The sequence below is a fragment of the Clinocottus analis genome, unplaced genomic scaffold (assembly GCF_023055335.1).
Source record: "Clinocottus analis isolate CAN_PGR_092001 unplaced genomic scaffold, fCliAna1.0.p SCAF_1, whole genome shotgun sequence".
Lineage (NCBI taxonomy): Eukaryota > Metazoa > Chordata > Actinopteri > Perciformes > Cottidae > Clinocottus > Clinocottus analis.
This window is the reverse complement of record NW_027175820.1, coordinates 21864209-21883632: the sequence shown is the minus strand read 5'-3', so window position 1 is coordinate 21883632 and position 19424 is coordinate 21864209. Positions and strand designations below refer to the sequence as shown.

Genomic DNA, 19424 nt, shown 5'->3' with positions numbered 1-19424 from the left:
ACGCTTGTGAGTGGATGTTGTCTGGCAGCTGCTCTGGTTGTTGTTGTTGTTGTTGTTGTGAACCACGGTCCTGAAAATGGCAATAGGACGGCTGTGAAATGCTTTTGAGCAACCGACAAATCCAGCAGCGGTTCAGGAACTGACTGCGCACTCGTAATCTCAGATAAACTACGAACCTGCGCACCTGTTACAGTACTAGTGAGCGCGGTGAAGCCGCAGTGGCACAGCGTCCTGTGTCGTACTTTCACTTGTTGAAGCATAATCGCCTGCAGCTCATAGCCGTAATCCAGTCTAATCCTGATGCAATGGGCTGCATTGATTCCATGTGCTATTTTTTGATCAGCAGGATCGCTCGCTGTGTCATGCTGAGTGCAGATTATCACGTTAAATAGAAGATGAAAAACGCCTCTGACAAAAGCATTATACCCAGGTCTATAAAAGTGTGTGTGTGTGTGTGTGTGTTCTCCTTCTGATGATGAGGCGCCTTGTATTCCTTTACATTTACTGTGTGTACGTGGCAGGTGCGAGTATGGGAGATCCCAGAGGGCGGTCTGAGGCGCAACATGACGGAGGCGGTGCTGGAGCTGTACGGCCACAGCAGACGGGTGGGTGTGATCGAGTGGCACCCCACCAGCAGCGGCATCCTCTTCAGCGCTGGCTACGACTACAAGGTACCGCGTCAGTAACATGCCAGCGCAACAAGCTCAAATCAACACAATAAACACCGACAGCACAGGGATTTAACTAACACGAAAGCAGGTTAAAGGTCATATTCCCTCTGAGATATTCAATTACTTTTAGATGTGTTCAATGAGGCATTTCAGGAATTCCTTTGTAATGTTTTGTCATGTTTTTTTATGTGTTGGATTAATCAGTTAGTTGATCTACAACAATCAAATCAAACTGTTTTTAGTTGATACATTTTTAAGGTATTATTTGATGCTTCTATTTTATGGTTCTTCATTCTATATTATTATATATTTCTGGGTTTTTGGTCAGATAAAACATCAACGTCTAAAGATGATATGCGCTTACAAATTTGTGGTTGGCATTGTTGCTATTTTCTGTCATTTTATAGGCTAATAGGTCAACCGAAACACAAACAGACAGGTTAATCCATAATGGAAGATGAGCATTTGTTGCAGCTCTGTGTATCGACATTCCCTCAACAGACCTGTATTACTAGATAAAAGCTTTCCAAAGAACATAGGTGAGACATTTAGGCTCTTAATTCACTTGTTTTCACTGGTTATCAGCACACCAAAACAGTCAAATTCAAAAAGCTCACATCACATCACTGGTTCACGCACTGCAGCCGACTCACAGCTGCACCCGAAACAACCCAACTTCCCCTTCAGATCCTGATCTGGAACCTGGAGATCGGCGAGCCGGTGAAAATGATCGACTGCCACACGGACGTCATCCTCAGCATGTCCTTCAACACGGACGGCAGCCTGCTGGCCACCAGCTGCAAGGACAAGAAGCTGCGTGTCATTGAGCCGCGCTCCGGAGCCGTCCTTCAGGTCAGCGGGACGGCTGCTGCTTTAACGTGCCCGCACTTTGAGAGGAGAGAAATGTTGTATTAAATCAGTGGTTCTCAAACTGTGGGGCGCGACCCTCTAGTGGGGTGCGGAGGTATTACAGGTGGGGCGCGGGGGAAGATGCAGATTCTTAAAAAAAAATATATATATATATATATATTTTTAAGAATCCCTTGTTAATCCCACAGTGGGGGAATTATTTTCTGCATTTTACCCATCATCCTTAGTATTTAAGGAGCTTTGAGCTGCTGTGAAGCTCTGGAGCTTCAGTGTCTTGCTCAAGGACACTTCAACATGAAACTATGGGGAGGAAACATGAATCCAACCGGCTTCTTTGGTCATCTTTTTGCCAAATATGAGGGTTTTTTTGCACATATATAACTTTATTTGCATTGTTTTAACAAAGGTGATTGTGAATGTTATTAGTTTTTGTCAGATGGAGCAATCTGGTTTACTTGAAAGGGATTTTAATTTTTTTAAATCTATTAATTAAAAAAGTACGGACGGAGGAGTCTCAAAAAGTTGGACCATTTTGTTCCAATGTTGTCGGGGGGCCCGAACATTATGCTTCCTCTAAAGTGGGGCGTGACAGAAAAGGTTTGAGAACCACTGAGTTAAATGATCCTTGTCTGGCCTCGTTATATACACTGTATCAATTTTTAATAATAATGGTGATGTGTTTCACCTCTAACGAACCTCTTATCACGTGGTTGTAAAAGTGTAGTGTCCACACATTAGTAGCAGACAAGTTCTGTTTTTCATTGTTTTTTTTCAAAACGTAATGCAGCAAACTGTGAAACTTGACACATTTCGGCGAGCCGCTGTCTCTGTTTCAACACGACAATTCCTCCACTCACACAGTGAGGTCCATTTAGAGGAAACATTGACACATTGGGCATTAACTGGATCGACGAACATCCGCCCTTCAGCCTCACGAATGCTTGTGTGGCCGAATGGGAGCGGCGCTCTGCAGCCAGGTGGCAAAACCATCGCAGCGAGCCTGAAACCAGAGGAGCGGCAGATTGACGCTGATGGTTCAGGGTTGAGATGTTTAACAACCACATATATTTTGCTCAGGTGACACATTTTGTCCGTGACGTCTCTTTGGTTCTTGAGCCCCTCGAATGGAAAGAAAGAGAGAAATTGTGGCTCCATGCAAACACAAATTGAGTTTTTAAAAGCCAAAGATTTGATTTATTTCTATCTATTGAATTTATGTTTTATTAATTTCAAGAATATTCACTGCTCTTAATTAAAACAAAAGGATGCAGCTGGTCCACACTACTTCTAAAGCACTTAAGGTTTGACCTTAGGGATCTTGCCACCCGATCAGCATGAAATGGTTTCATTGGAGTCATGTGCACCAACTGGAGGCAGCAGGACGAGTACAATATCGGAAGAAAAAGGGCCAAATCGTAAAAATGCTCTATACCTGAAATACCGATTTACTTTCGACTCCAAACCAAAGCGTGTTAGCTGTTGTATGTTTACTATAAAAACTGTATGGAATCATACAAATCTTACTGCATGCCATTAAAATATTGATGGGTCTCTTAAGCATAAACCACCTTGGTGGTTCCCTGCTCTAAATAATTGTAAAAACATATTTTATCCTCAATCTGTATTGTCACAACAATATGATCGACAATAAATACTGACAATATAGACGAACAAACTGTCCTAGCAGGTGCATATGAAGCATTAATGCTCTGTCTTTGCCGCTCCACCAGCAAGCCAGTTGTAAGAACCATCGCGTGAACCGAGTGGTGTTCCTGGGCGACATGAAGCGACTGCTCACCACGGGGGTTTCACGCTGGAACACCCGGCAGATCGCTCTCTGGGATCAGGTCAGACAACACCTCCATATGGCTGCAAGTAATGCCAGCGTGGGCGGGGCTAGTGCATGTGAGTGTGTTTAATCCTAAGTGTGTGTGTGTGTGTTCTTCTCAGGAGGATTTGTCCATGCCAATTGTGGAGGAAGACATTGACGGCCTCTCAGGACTGTTGTTTCCCTTCTACGATGCCGACACACACATGTTGTACCTGGCAGGCAAGGTCAGCGCTGATCTGGAATATATCTCAGATTTATCACTTTCTTACCCACATTAAGGTTTTATTTGTTATGAATTTACCGGACAATGTAACAGGATAAAAGCAATTAGCGCAAATTTGGTCTGGCAAACACCAAATAAAGTAATAAAAGAACACATAGATACATAAAACAAAAGAGCATATATATATATATATATATATATATATATATATATATATATATATATATATACATAAACAGATAAAAGGCTTCGTTAGGAATCAGACACTAACTCACTGTCAACATCTATTTAAAGCCTTCCAGCTGTACAGGATGTGTATGTGGTGAATTTATAGGCCTGAGCTAACTGGACAACCGCCCCACAATGCATTGTGTCTCTTCAAACTGTGCAATGTTTTCCAAATTTCACACTTTGAAAAATCTTTAAACTATCCGCCATCTCCTTTAAGATGCAAAGTAGCACATTCCTCACACATTCCTGCGCCGACATGCTTAAACAGCAAGCCGCTCTACTGAGAAGTGCTGTGTGGCTTTCATTTTCATTCATATGCCTGTTCTGACCTGGTAGGGTAGATAGTTGCTCTGCAAGACATTCATTTTCACCGCTCTCGTCTTCCATACCCTTCCTTAATTTCAAACTAACTTCAGGGATTTTATAATTCTGGTAATCGTCACAAAGCACCAAATCAGATTGAACCGTACTTAAAACATTAGGAAGTCAAATGTAAAAGCTCAAGCTACCTCTTGAAATGTGCTGTAATAGACACATTGTGGTGCCTCGGCAGGGGGACGGCAACATCCGTTACTTTGAGATTACCACAGAGAAGCCGTACTTCCAATACCTGACGGAGTTCAGGTCCCCGACCCCACAGAAAGGCCTCGGTGAGTCATCAGTATCACATCGCATTTTTCTCGCGGCGTCGCTGTGACTTTGGATTGGCCGTGGATTCTGGGGGAAAAGCGCGGCATGTTGTCAAAGCTCTGTTCTCTGTCTGCAGGTGTGATGCCGAAGCACGGGCTGGACGTGGGAGCCTGCGAGGTGTACCGCTTCTACAAGCTCGTCACTCTGAAGGGTTTGATCGAGCCCGTTTCCATGATCGTCCCGAGGAGGGTGAGTGGGACGGAAATTTAAGGAATGAACCGATTCTACTACTGTCCCCTCATTATGAATAGTCTCTTCAACACGCCACGTGGATCCAGAGCCAGGATGTAGATTGTGTCTGATTGTAATCAACCTTTTCCTGGCAACACTTGAACATTATGATGGAAGATTTTCTCTGTTGATCTGCTAACGGAGGAATGGAATCTCTGAATGAAAATTGTCTTACGTCCGTTTATTCTTGCAAGAAGGAGAAGTATGCAACAGCCACTCAGAGCAGTCTGTGACACGAGCTTCAATGAAACAACAGTCGCAGCCCTCCTTTGTAAATGAAGAGTCACACCTTCAAGCCACGGTGAAACAAAGAAAACACCGAGTACTGGCCCATCTTTGACCTTTTGTCCCTTGATCCTTGAGATCAAAGAAGTCACAATTTCCCTCAGCCTGGGAAATCAAACCCCCATCAGTTCACGAACTACCCAATCTGTTTACGACCCCTTGATATGCATGAGTAAGGAAACGTCAACAGGCCTTTGTTCTCCTTTCCCCCCTACACCATTTGGTTCATCTCTGAGGAACATTTAAATCAGTTTAGACTCTATCTTCACGTAACATTTTAATACTATATTTTACCATTACAACATACAGTGTTCTGGCATGTAATAAGTAGAAACACTCGCCAATCAGAACAAGGACAGACGTCATTTATCTGAATGCCAACGGTTCTTGACACAGATTCCAGAGCTAATGCGTAAAATAATAATAGCTGTGGTGTTTCCTGGTTTACAGTCAGACACATACCAGGAGGACATCTACCCCATGACTGCAGGAACTGAACCTGCGCTGTCGGCAAGCGAATGGCTGAGCGGCGTGAACAGAGGTAAACGACACGTCGCACGGACGCCGGGTTGGTTTGACTCTCCTTCTGTGGTTGAGCAAACCTTTTTACAGAAGCCAAATATAAACCAATGGCAGGCAAAGATCTTAATCTTAATCTAATACCAGCATATAATCCTGCTTTTGGTATCGTGATGAGCTGGAAGTAATTTCTTAGGTATGACAAGTATTTGAAGATACTATAGAGGGATAATACATTGTTTTTTATATACATTTATGTCACCTAAAATGTCTGACCATGACTAAACATTTTCTCTGTGCAAAGTTTGTCACTAAAATGTCCCACGAGCTATTATTGTATGTTTTCTAATCCCTAAAGATGTGTCACTGCCAGTCACGAGCTAACGAAATCATGAACATGAATAAATAAAAGATGCTAACATGGTATTTATTTTATTTGATGTATTATATGGAAAATAATTGATGTGGGGAAACTATGTTAAACAAACTATTGACCACAGCAAAGTCTTTTTTTTTTTTACATAGTTTTACAATGTGTTCGATGGGGAACTAAAAGAAACAAAGCTACAGTAAAACATGGGGATGAAATACAGACACCTTCAAATACTCTTTTCTTTAAGTTAGTTTCTCATTGCCAACTCTTCACATGCTCTCACTAAACTAATGTATATCTTGTATTTTCCCCAATATGGTTAAAACTCCGACATATAATACCTTTTTTTAATCAAAATGATGCAACTTGAACTGGTCTCTGATTGTCAATTCATGGTGTCTTTAAATTAAAACATCAGCCAATTAAATAAGCATTAAATCCAGGAGATGATGGTATGTTTTCAGAAGGTGTATTTTCACATGTTTTTTGCTCACTTTTTGCAAACAGACCCAGTCTTAATATCCCTGAAGGAGGGTTACCAGCGACCAAACCAGTTAGTGTTCAAGGCCCCAGTGAAGGAAAAGAAGAGTATGGTGGTGAACGGGATCGACCTGCTGGAGAACGTTCCACCCAGGACAGAGAACGAGGTGTGTTAACAGCTAATGTACCTGCCATTACTCTCCCCTATTGTTCCTCTATTAAAGTATTTAATAAAACTTAAGAGTAATTTAGAGTACAGTTGCTAGGGAGGAGTCGGAGCATTACAACTAACTCCGAACATATCAGCTGTGTTTAATGTTTGATTGAGTGATCACAACCCAGAGTTGGCGAACAGCTCGTCCAGACCGCGAGTGTGTCAGACGTGTCTTTCACTCGCGCGTCTCACACAACAGATACACTTTCATGCCGATGTCAGCACCCGCTCTGTGCAAATATTAGGCAGTTTGGTGCAGCAGTATGCGAGATTAGACGCGGACAGACACAGAGACGCACACATACACGATATCGGTAGCAATAGCGGCTGTGATATCGATAGCATTGATTGCAATGCATATTAACCAGCGTCGTTCTGTTTCTTGGACGGTTTTCGCCTATTGTCCCAATAAAGAGGAACTTTCACAGCTTATGGGGATCCACATTCAATAAACAAAAAGACAAATGAGGCGCACGCGAGCTGCACTGAAAGGGATCGATTGATTGGGTCGATGTAGTCGATTGGATGGGTGAAGATTCTCCAAATGTAATGCTTGAATTTTGAAGTGTATTCTTCTTTTTCTTCCGGTAGCTCCTGCGGATGTTCTTCCGGCAGCAGGATGAATTGCGGCGGCTAAAGGAGGAGCTGACCACCAAGGACGTGCGAATACGCCAGCTGGAGCTGGAGCTCAACAACCTGAAGAACGTTAGCCCCAACAACGTCTGACCTCTCAGCCTCCTGGACTGGCAAAGCTGCTTCCTTTGCCCCCCCGACCCTCAATTCTGACCTCCAACAAGCTTCTGAGCCCTCCTACGCCTCTTTTTTAATATATCATAACTTCATTCCTGCTGCCCTGCATAGTGTACACAATAATATGACGAGTGTTGGATAATGTCTTAACTGGTGCAATTACTGGAATATTGTTAATATTGACAAGTATTGATTGAGTAATGGAGACAAGGCGGCGTTCATGGATCAAACATGAAATCGATGGCAGGAAAGATTTAAAATCCATTTAGTGTGATATCTAGTTTTACGACACTCTCAAGTGTTGCGTAGTTTCCGCCAGACCTCCTGAGAGTTCGTCTCACTGTGCCTACCCTATCATTCACGTGGAAATACCTTGATCACAGCCCCTACTTCCTCCCGTAATGACCAAACCACCATCTAATCCTCTTCTCTTTTTTTTGCTGAGGCAAAACGAGAGGATAAAAAGAGCGTCACCGGCTCCCATTTTCCTTCCACAAGGCCTTAGACCCTGCTGCAGCGAGCTGCAACGCCATTTCAAAATGGCTGACGTGTGAGATACTTTTACCAGCGATAGACGAGACAAGCTTTTTTTTTGCAGACATGGATCATGTTTTTCCACAGAACTGCTTATCCTGTAGCTTCTTTTCTCACTTACAGGTGCTGCTGGTTATTAATTTGACTTCACAAAACTGACATAGCTACCCCCGAGGGCAGCCTTTCCTCTGCAGGAGCATGGATAGTTCATTCACTTACAAGTCTTTTATTGTTTATTTAAATATTGGGAAAGCAGATGGGGAGACACGGATCCACTCATGTAACCAGATTATTGTCTCACGGGAAGCTTTGCCGGCTCATTTTGAGGATTGGGGCATAATGTATATTTACTTTTTATTTATTTGTCGCATTTTACCTTTTTAGCTAATAACAATGTACATTTGTTAATCCCATTGTTTTTTCGTATGATGTGGCTGCGCAAGTAATGATTGTGACGCTTGATAGATTTTGCTGAATGTTTCCGATTGAAATGGTGCAAGAGTTGTGTGAAGCTGTACCTTTGACGGTATTAGTTCGTTTGACTCCAACATAACTTCAGATAAGGTATACAAATATAATCTTGCCTCTTCCTAACAGTGCAGAAAACTGCAATAGTAACCATCCTTTTACATTTAAAACTAAGTATGCCACTATTAGTGAGATGTGTTTAATTGTAGATGTGTCATTTTGATCTCGAGCCTCCAGGTCATCTGCCTCTCCTCCACCAACAGACTGCAGTTTAAATCACTCTGTTTTTTGTTTTTTTTTACCATTTAACAGGGTTTTTTCCCCCTTTCAGTCTAGAATTCACAAGAAGCAGACACTGGTTTCACATGTTATGCCAGCCAGGTTCAAGCCGTTATCAAGAAAAAAATTCCATGTCTTTTTAATCCGATACTGTTCGCGAATGGACTAAGAAATGGAAAAGATTAATCTGCTGCATGAACAGAAAGAATTGAGTTTTAGAGCAAGTCAAAAGTTGAGGTTAAGAAACAAATCTACTGACACAATGATGGTAAATGCGTATGTTTTTTGCAGTAAGAGTTAAAGGCTACAGTGAAAGTAGACGGTGGGAAGCGGATCTACAAGCGATGGATCAGCTGCAGTGGACAGACAGGAAAGGTTGGAGTTGTGTCATGTCAGGACTTCTCATGTAGGTGTACTGAGGAATAAAAACCAACCGGTAGATCTTTGGGAAGGTAGGACAAGTGGACAAAAGGTTGTTAAAATAACTGAAACCCTCTCGTGGTTGAAGGAATGTTTAGTTTTGGCTGAGACGATAGTAACATGGCGGTTCCTCCCAATTTGTTTGGCACCAATTAAACTTCATTGGAAGCAAGTAAACCCTTGTAATTGATACGTTTGGCCCTTGGTAGTACTTTGAATCTTGTTTAAATTGGGGTAAAAAGTACCACGTCTCAAAAATGCATCCCAGATCAGCTTCCCATCACCATTAATACCAAAAGACTGAAAACTTGAATCTTGTATACACTTCTCCATTTGACATTGAAGGACCACAAACTTCAAAACGTATATTTTTAAAAAAAAAAGAAAGAAGGGATTTATTGATGTGAATGGGAGAGAAAAAGAAACAATTTGGTTGATGACAGTGGATTTAACAGAGTGTGAAAAATCACTGAGGTAGGCCAATTTGACCAGTACATAATAATAGTGAGAGTCCAAATAACCGACCGTTTCCCAGAGTTTACACTTTGAAACAATACATTTTCAATGCACATGAGTTGCGGTTGTGACCTCCCATTTATAATCAAGTACTTCTCTACAACACCGCCACGAATTCAAACATTGCCGCCTGTGTGCCACAGAAAGGAACATGGAAAAAAAAAAAAAAAGCTATGATGAGTTCTGAAGTTGAAAATCTTTCTTTATGGAAAGATTATGCATACAAAGTTATGTTCAAATTACAAGAAAATTTCACACTGCGTATTTTAGATAAAGCAGCATACATATTTAATATCTTATTACAATTCATAGTTTCACCTCAAGTTGTCTGTTCAATGTCTGCCGTCAGAGAATACAAAAAAATAGATTTGGTCATTATTTACAAGAACACGTAATTTCCGAACTATCAAAGCTGAGGGTTTAAGGAGGAGGAGGAGCAGCTTTGACGAGGGCAGACATTTTTTTTGCTATGATTTAAAAATATGCCCTGCAAAGGGTCACACTGTGCATGTTCAGACAGAAGTTTCACACCAGGACAGCAGAGAGTATTGGCGTACTGGTGACACTACAAATGCATAACTTACATAAAAATACAATGCAAAAATAAGTTTAAGACGAGGAGAGGATAGCCATACATAAAATCCAGTAGTTTACTTTAAAATGTATTTGACATGCACTCTTTTTTTGTTTCATTTTGTTTTTTTCTTTTGAAGGGGGGGCTCTTTTAAAATACATAAGCCATCAGAAATTGGTCTTACACAAACAAGTGAGAAAAGAAAACAAACATCTTCTTAAAAAGGTTTATCTTTGCCATTATTTGATATTATAAAATTGGAGTCCACAAAGCCGTTAAAAGTGGACAGTAAAGACTGGAACATGGGAGCATCAAAAAAGGTACAGAAATTTAACTTATTTCCCCAGACAACCCCGTCTACCTGACTGGCCGATAACAAAAACCACTCCTACTGCAATATGAAACTGGGGGTAAAATACAAGGGGTTGTTGGGAAGTGACGGGGAGTACAAGTTTAAAACAGTTCACGACTTAGCTTCCAGAGGACCCTCAATCGTCTTCATCCTCCTCCCCTTCTTCATCCAGCTCCCGTTTTCTCTTCTGGCCTTGCGCTTCTTCTAGGAAAGAGGAGTTTAAATGTTTTTTTTTAAAAAATAGACACAAACGGCAGAAGCAAATAAAGGTTTCCGGTTTGACTTTCAGGTTCTCGCGGCACGATGACAGAAATGCTCGATCAAACTGCACGCCATTTTTCACATTACAAGTCAAATTGACATTTCTTTGTGATGGACAATAAAGATTTTCTGAATCCGCCGAGTCTGAGACAAAATGAATGAATCTTAAAAATCGTTCTATTCTCTAATCCAGTGATTTTCACCAGCGTGCCGTGAGAGAGAGTCAGGTGTGTTGTGGAAAAAATGTCCAATTTTACTTAATCGGTCCAAAATTATATTTAGTTGCCGCGAATAATGTGCCATTGTTGAGCGTCTGAGCCTGCAATATAGTGGCTGGCCTCGTAATTAAATACTCTTTCATACCAGTAGATAGCGCAATAATTACCTAGCATATGCTATATTAACAACTTAGCATATGCTATATTATGCTACAATAGGACATTTTGTAACTTTTTTTTGTTATTGGTGTGACTCAAGATTTTTTTATTGTAGAAAATGTGCCGCGGCTCAAAAAAAGGTTGAAAAACACTGCTCTCATCTCCCACAATGCAATGCGCAAAGAAAACTAATTAATCTGCCATTTTTGTTGGGCCTCAACACACACAATACATTTTGGCGAGTAACACTGAAGGTAGAAAACTGTATGCCATTGCAATAAGTACATCATTAATGTCATATACATTGAGCATGTAGTATGAAATTAGGAGACAGCTTCTCCCAATTTCAGCCACCATTTTACTCACCTTCATCGTCGTCATCCTCGTCCTCATCGTCATCGTCAACCTCCTTGTCATTCAGATCTTCCTCCTCTTCCTCCTTTTTTAGAAAGAGACAAGACAAAATTAGTCTCATTATTTCAAGTGCATATCTCATTTAAAGTGCAAATCTCATGAGTTCTCACCTCTCCACTGAGGTCCTCCTCTTCATTCTCCTCTTCGTCGTCCTCTCCCTCTTCTCCTGGTGCTGCGTCTTCTTCATCATCCTCCTCATCATCTACATGTTGTTGAAACCAGTTAGCTGTTTAAAAAAGTAGCCAAACGTCCAAACGCCAACGACGGCGACGTCAAGCGCTGCTCGGAAGAACACGTCACAGTACGCGAAAGCCTTAAAAAAACTCACCGTCTTCATCGTCCTCGTCATCATCCAAGCCCTCGTTGTAGACCTCGGCATCAGAGTCTGGCGCCTCTTTGTCGTCTTTGTCGTAGCCGTCCAGGTACGTGAGCTGGGGGAGAAGGTTGAAGACGTTGTCTCGGTACTCGTTCAGGTTCGTCACCTCGCAGTTGAACAGGTCTAGGCTTTTCAGGGTCGCCAATTCTTTCTGCCGAAAGAAAAATGAAGAGTGATGAATAACAACAGCCAGTCGCTTTATATTTTGTGTGCCCGGCAGTACTTTTTCGTTCGACTTACCAATGGTTCTATTGTGCTGAGGTCTTTAATCTTGTTGCCACTGAGGTTGAGATGTGTGAGTTTGGGGCATTTCGCTGCCAGAACTTCCAGCCCCCCTGAGATCCTGTTATCGCTGAGTTCAAGCTGTTGGTCAATTAAAAACACAGTTGAAATATGCAAAACCTTGAAGCTGCAAGACACAGACTGGTTTTGTGCTGAAAGAAAGGGAAAAAAACACCCACCTTTTTGAGTTTATTTAGCCTGGGCAGGTCGGCCACTGTTGAGAGTCCGACATTGATTGTGCTGAGGAACTCCAGCTCCTCAAACTCGTCCGTGAGACCCTCGATCTTTCCCTCATTTGAGCGGCAGTTGTCTAGAACAAGTTCTTTGACCTGCAGGACAAATGCATCCGGTCAGCATTTGTTACAAAAACACAGACAGACAAACAGAGTGCAAAAAAATATGATGAGTACGTGTTTGCTTTCCATCTGGATAGAAATTTAACATGAAGTTTAAGCTGTTTCAAGGTTAAAACTCTTTTGATAATAGTTTTATGTTTTGTTGGATTTGGGAGGGATGCACTTAGAATTTGGATGACCTGTAGCGCCGAGTCCTTCTCAAGTTGAATGTGACGACTTTCCTTGTAAGTCGCTTTGGACAAAAACGACTGAAATAAATATACTGTAAAAATGTCGAGCAGTATTTGGCAGTCTAAATTTATTGTGTTTCAGCTTTTGGGAAGTGCATTTCCAGACTAGATGTCTTAATTTCAAATGTTGATTAATGTCTTAATTTAAGAAGAAAGCTAACAAAGGATGATTTACGCTCTTCAACCGTAAAACCTTATCGTCAGTCAAAGTGGCTTATTGCCTGTACACTATTTAGTACTTATACTTCACTTAAATATCACCATGTTGTCACTTTAAATTTCTACTTTATTCAGAGGGAGATATATACTTTTTACGTCAATAAGTGACCACTATATTTTCTTTTCAGTTTGAATTAGTTTTTCCTAAAAGAAAAACCCAACTGTTCAGGAGTCGGTGAATATCTTTTTTTATATGGTAGTTAAAGTAAATTTAGCTGATAATGAACTTTTAAAGCAGGACTTGTAACACAATTGTAAACAAGTATTACTACCGTGTTGTATTGTTGTTTTTTTTACTGAAGTATGGAGCTATATTTCTACCAGTGGTCGAATGTAATTAAGCAGGCAACATTTACCCAAGTACAGTACTTAAGTATAATTGTGAGGAACCTTTACATTACTCAAGTTATTTATTAACAACAGACATTGTTTGAATTTGCTTTCGGTTAATTAAAATTAGCCCTAAAGTTACCAGCTGCAACATCAAAGTAATGCACACAATAATAACTGCAGTCCAGTCATATTGATTTTAGGAAATTGCCCCTTTTCTGCATAATGTATACTGGTACATTTAAGTAGATTTTAAGTCTAATACTTTTGCACTTTTATGCAAGTATCGTTTTTAATGCAAGACTAATAAAACACTGGCGTGTGTATTTTTACATCAGTAAAACGATCTGATGTAAGGGCAACTGATGATTTCATAAAACTGGACTCCACTGTAATAAAAAAATAACAAATGAACACAAATGTTGGTCGGCCTGTTAAACAGGTTAACAGTTATTCCGCCATCATATCACACAGTAGGCTTCATGCTCATAGATTAAAATTTGACTCGGCGCATTGATATGTAATTAGACGGATATGCGGTCACAGGTGTGCTGTTATCGGATATGTGACACGTGACTGAGCCAATCAACGCTGAGAACCGGAACTATTAGCACCCTCCCCTCCCCCTATCACACACACACACACACGCACACACACGCACCTCTAGTTATTGCGATACATCGGCTCCAAATAAATAGTACAAAATATTTTTGCCCCTTTTTATTTTTTAAAGAACCGCGCGACAGTTTGTATGCGTGTTATTTAACTGCTCCTCGAGTTAAACCCTCATATAAGACGCGTGCGACTGTCTCAGAGCGATTAGTCAAGACTAGTCGGAGGCAGAAACAGACCTACGAGTCGTGCACAGGGTCATTTGTGAGTAGGAGGGGCAGCCGAGGCAGATTAGATAGCTGCCAGGCAAACGTTACATTGTTGCGTCCGCTAAACAGTTGCCGAATGGAGTCGAAGGCGCGTGTAGACTTCTGTTAAGAAGAAGGTATGATGACTCGTTCGTCGTTGTGTGTCGAATGAAGCGGGATATTCGGTGTTGTTTCGGATTGCCTTTGTTTCGCGGTAAAATGGCGGCTTGTCCTAGTTCTCGAAAACTAGAGCAACAACGCGGCTCTTGAGGGTTTGTTTTCGTTATGGCTGCTGGTTCCCGTCGTCGTCGAGGGGTGGGGGCAACGACAAAAAAAAGCACACACACAACGCAACAAAAGAGTCTCCACAAAACGTCGGAGTTAAAACACCCAGCAGTTAAATAAACTACGCGGGCGTGTTGCGCGTGTCCTCGCTCGGCCTTGCTGGCCGGGAACGGACCACGCTGACGGCGCTCTTTCTTTCGGCCATCGGTGTGGCTCCGGTTGGCGGCTCCGCGGTGGGGCTGCAGGCTAACCATCGAGAGATGCTCAACGTTTAAATGCACTTCTTGCAGATATAAAAACACACTCCACGCCGGACGGGTCGAGACCCCATTTAGCTGTGTTTGTGCGTGCGTGTATGTGTGTGGGGGGGGTGGGACGCAGTTGTAAGGCGACGAAATTCGAGGCTGTGATCTGTACGCATCGTTGATAATGTCATGACTTTGAGTGTCCGCATCCTTAACGCGCCGAGTGCACGGCTTAAGACATTTTAAAGTGAATGCGTTTCCCCCAGCCAAAGCATGCAGGCGGCACATCAAACGGCGAGTACGTTACAAGAACACAGGATGGAGGGGGTTTAAACACGGAGGGGAAAAAGGGGGCTCGTGCGTGGATCAAAAGTTACAAATATGGCTCATCGTATCGCTTTTTCTTGTTTCTACCGCTGGCATGAAAGGATGTGGTGCATTTCTTAAACTGCACATCGAAGATGTGCACAAAAGTTCCACCCGCGTTCCTGCAGCAGCAGCAGCCGCCGCCGACCGTAAACATGTTCGCCAAAGCAACAATGTGACCCGACGTCTCCATCCTCTTTTTTTTTTTTAAACTTGCCAATAAACTTTATATCCCCCCCCGCCACACACACACGCACAGCACCCAACACACGCCAAGACATCACACGGAAGATTCTCCATTAGCTGAGTGAAACATCACCAGCGAGACGTGCAGCCAACTTACATCTGACGGAGTGCGGTTCCGCAACTCCAGGTGAATTCTTTTCTTCATGTCCATCCTCGGTCGGCGCAGCACTCGGTACGATACACACTTTAAAAAAAATAATTATTACTGCAAATGCAACTACCACCTCCAGAACAGCCTGCTGTTGTTCATTCAAACTTGATCCGCTCGGTGGGCGGGATCACGTCTCGGGATTGTCGTCACCGCCGACCAATGGCACGAGCCGAATCGAGAGGGAACGGATTTACAGACAGGCGGGCCAATGAAGACGCCCTTCTACAACTGGGTGGGGTTTTGTTGTCGAAGTTTGGTTGTTTTGTTAACTTAAGTTTACGCGGCTGATGCGACGCTTTGATGATTTACACTGGATACATGAGAGGGTGGGAGAGGGATGCCACATGTTTGTGGATGTATAATAATCACTATTAAACATCCATTACACGCGAGGCCTTGTTTTAAAGCTGGTCTTTTTTTAAAATAATTGGATGTGTATATTCTGTCGGAATACATTACACACAATTTCCCTATTTATGTCCCTATCATCACACAATAAAAAACAATTGAATAAGAACGTTTAATTACACAAATTAAATGTTCAAAACTGAACCATGAAACAGAAGAAAAAAAGAAATCCATCCTTTTTTTCTGTTTGTTTTCTGGAAAAGAGCTGATAACATTAGAGAATGGAACCAACATGGATTAGATTTCTATTATATTAGCTATAACAAAGAGGCATCTGGATATTTAATTTCCTAAGTTGGATCAATTTGATTTAGTGCTGATTTACTCTTAAAATATAGAACAACTTATTTCTACAATGGCCTTCATAACACCAGCTGAATCACTGCTTCATTACAGACTTAAATGGAATATTTAATTATTCAAGGTATCACATATGAGCCTATACAAATTCACACATACATACTTCACTGTCCCCTAGACATTAGAACATAAACATAAAATCATTCATTTATGTATAATACATTGAGTGGGTCGGCACCAAAATATGTTCACATAAAAATAAAATAAGTATTCATTAAAATAGAGTGAAATAACAGTACACCCATAGCTGGTAGATGTCTGAATCATAAAGGAGAATATATTTTTATTTAAATATTTTAGAATAAGCCGTCTTAAGATGTTATATACAATTCAACACTCATATTTCACTTTTTAACCATTCATCTGGGCAGTCAGACCTCCACTGAAGATGCACTTTGTCAGCGTTCCTCTCCTCAGTGAGCGCTGTGGCTGAGTTCCTCCACAAGGGGGCAGCAGAGCCACCAGTCTGGAGCCAGTGGCCATTGCTACCGTCTTTAAATTGCCTTTTTTTTAAAACTTGAACTCTTTAATACAAATGTACAAAATAAAAATAAAAACATGAGTATAGGTTAACGAGGAGAGGCTCTCATCACAGTTGCTGGATAGTGACGCCTCAGGCGTCCCCGAAGCAAATTAAAAAAACCTAAATGTGAAGAGAAAACGAAAAAACCTGAATGGAGCATTTGTCTAGCCAGATAGAAATACATGCCAATGGTTATCTAAAGGGAGGAGTGTCTGGCTCCTTGTCCATGTAACTTTATTACTGTGACAAATAACACGCGTGCTCATGATGAGGAGACATGAGTAACTGCCAATAACGGCGTTATTGCTGCCTCCGTCTCCCTCCAGCCGCCGAGGCAATCTGCCAGACAGCCGCCTTTCCCCCCTCCGCTTCACACAGCAGCCTTTTGTACACATTAACTCCCTGCTTTACTCCATTAGTGTCAAACAAGCCACATTAGAAAAGAGGCACACTTGCATCACGGTTAATGAGGCTAACTTTTCCATGTATTATTAATCTGGTGTAAAACATTGTTGATAGATAATGAATGCAATGCAGAGGAGCTGCTTAATGTGTCTGTGCCACCGAAATGATACTCATCTATTAAAATGACGAGCTAACATAAATCCTGAACACACACCGACATTGAGAATGCAAGCCGTTTCAGTTTTACCTCTTACAATCCAGTTGCTATGTGTTTTTTTTTATTACCTGTAAATAGCTTTGAATGTCATGTGATTTAGTCTGAAAGCATCACATAAAAACTGTGCGTCAGCTCTTCTTTCAAGCTGTGTGAGTGAAAAACTAAAACTCAACAACACTGTTTTTACTGCAGCTGCACTATTCCTTCAAACTAAAATACAGATGTTTTGTGCATCATTTTTTAAAAGAAGCTCATTTGGTGTGTCACTACTGCGATGTATTTAATCCAATTAATCTCTAGGTTTGAACAAAGAATGAGTTTATATACACACACACACACACACACACACACACACACACACACACACACACACACACACACACACACACACAAACACACACAGTGGGGACGGTTGGGATGAAGAAGTTCAGGAACACGACCACCAGAGGGCGACTCCAGCATGAAGAGTTCCTTCTGGAAAGCTCACATTGAGAACCGATGTGCCGGGTACGACACTGTGCCTGTGGACCGTCCTGGAGCTCATGAATAACTATTCAAACTATAGGTGTTGTTGCAGCTGCATTATTTATTTTTTAGCCAAATACACCCCCGAAAATAAATGTTGATGGAGAAACACGAAGATAATGGCAGCTCAGTGCAGTTCTTCCATCGTGTTCCAGCGTTGCTCTGCTCTCGTTGCCCGTTAAAGGTTCATGGTTCATGCCTCACATTGACAGAAAAGTGTATCTCATGTAAAATGTTGTGCTTCTTCAAAAGGACTCTTATCTCAATGAGTCGGTGATTAATTGTAACCGCTGCGGGCTGAACCAGGAGCTTCATATAGTTTAGAGAGTTTATAAGGCTGCAAACAAAAATGTTACAATTGAGACGGTAATTCTGTCGGAAAATCCAATTTTGGAAAAGACACATTGTTTAGAAGATCTGGCTCATGTGCCTCTCACGCCGTAAGCGTAGCATGCAGCTTGTTAGCTGTTAGCACCGCCGGCTCAGCTGAGCGTTAACCCGATGCGTCTCTGTGATTTTTTGGATGATTGTGTCGGCTCCTTTATTTTAGATTAAGTCACCAAACAAATTCGAACTTAACTACACCTTAATAAATCATAATAATACAATTATATATACTTTTACTTTGTATAATACTTCCATACTTGTACTTAAGTGACATTTTAATTGACAGAATTGTACCTGTAATGAAGTATTTTATATCGCAGTCTTTTAAATCCCAGTAAGAATGACAAATTATTCCATACTAGGAGTGTAGCTTTAATCACATACCCCCCCAGTAGGTTTTATGAAAGCTTTGCATTAATAATGATCTAAGTACATGAGTTATCTTCCAGGATCCAAGCAGCAGCAAGACATCTGATAATCCACTTCTGTGACAGACGCCATGCTGTGATGTAAATTGTGGACGTCGATGATGAAGCGAGGCCCTTGAAGAGAAGACGGACATGTTGTGAGATATGATGATTGTGTTCCCTTGGCGTACAGTTCATGAGGTTGTGGTTTGAATGATTTGTCCGCGGGAACCGTTAACGCCAATTTCTCGTTTTGGAGTTTTTCCTGCCTGCAGTTTGTAATCGTCCCTGGATGCCGAACACCAGATTGTTCGCATAACTCTTGGTGGACTTGTGAGACAGATACACATGGGACGATATATGTTTGATGTGTCTTCATACGCCAGACGGCTCACCTCGCCGTGCACGTCTGGAATCATGTTAGGACACGCACTAGGGAGGCCTGGCTTGAATGAAGTCACTTATCTGGAATACTGCAACACTAAATGCTTCTTTAACTGTATTACTCCTGCACACTTGACAGAAATCTACTGGTAATCTGGTTGCTTTGTTTGTAACATCAGTTGGCTCACCACTACCTCTAGTTTCTTATTGTGGCAGAAATTGCATCTGTGAAATCATCTTTGAAAGTGGTTTAATGTGCCTGTGGCTGTTTATTGTCACAAGAGAGTCATTCTTCTTTT

General features: G+C 41.6%; 2 protein-coding genes across 4 annotated transcripts in view; one reads left to right on the top strand and one right to left on the bottom strand.

The window, feature by feature from the left end:
* coro2ba (coronin, actin binding protein, 2Ba) overlaps positions 1 to 8649 on the top strand; it is a 40026-nt gene extending 31377 nt beyond the window's left edge. For both annotated transcript variants that reach the window (XM_068571169.1, XM_068571176.1), the window contains exons 4-12: positions 522 to 671; positions 1359 to 1523; positions 3272 to 3388; positions 3492 to 3596; positions 4380 to 4476; positions 4593 to 4705; positions 5483 to 5573; positions 6432 to 6571; positions 7210 to 8649. In XM_068571169.1, coding sequence (XP_068427270.1) covers positions 522 to 671; positions 1359 to 1523; positions 3272 to 3388; positions 3492 to 3596; positions 4380 to 4476; positions 4593 to 4705; positions 5483 to 5573; positions 6432 to 6571; positions 7210 to 7344 — 1113 coding nt within the window. In that variant the 3' untranslated portion in view covers positions 7345 to 8649. The remainder of the gene's footprint in view (positions 1 to 521; positions 672 to 1358; positions 1524 to 3271; positions 3389 to 3491; positions 3597 to 4379; positions 4477 to 4592; positions 4706 to 5482; positions 5574 to 6431; positions 6572 to 7209) is intronic.
* A 788-nt stretch (positions 8650 to 9437) lies between these two features.
* On the bottom strand, positions 9438 to 15627 carry anp32a (acidic (leucine-rich) nuclear phosphoprotein 32 family, member A). 2 transcript variants are annotated; one of them, XM_068571188.1, is made up of 7 exons: positions 15456 to 15627; positions 12401 to 12550; positions 12180 to 12302; positions 11892 to 12090; positions 11674 to 11765; positions 11516 to 11588; positions 9438 to 10715 (listed from the first exon to the last, which is right to left on the bottom strand). In XM_068571188.1, exons 1-7 carry the CDS (start codon positions 15507 to 15509, stop codon positions 10648 to 10650), a joined length of 759 nt encoding a protein of 252 aa, XP_068427289.1. In that variant the 5' UTR covers positions 15510 to 15627; the 3' UTR covers positions 9438 to 10647. The 2 variants fall into 2 exon arrangements, with proteins under 2 accessions (XP_068427289.1, XP_068427298.1); XM_068571197.1 differs by having other exon boundaries at positions 9438 to 9903.
* Between the last annotated feature and the right edge of the window lie 3797 nt (positions 15628 to 19424).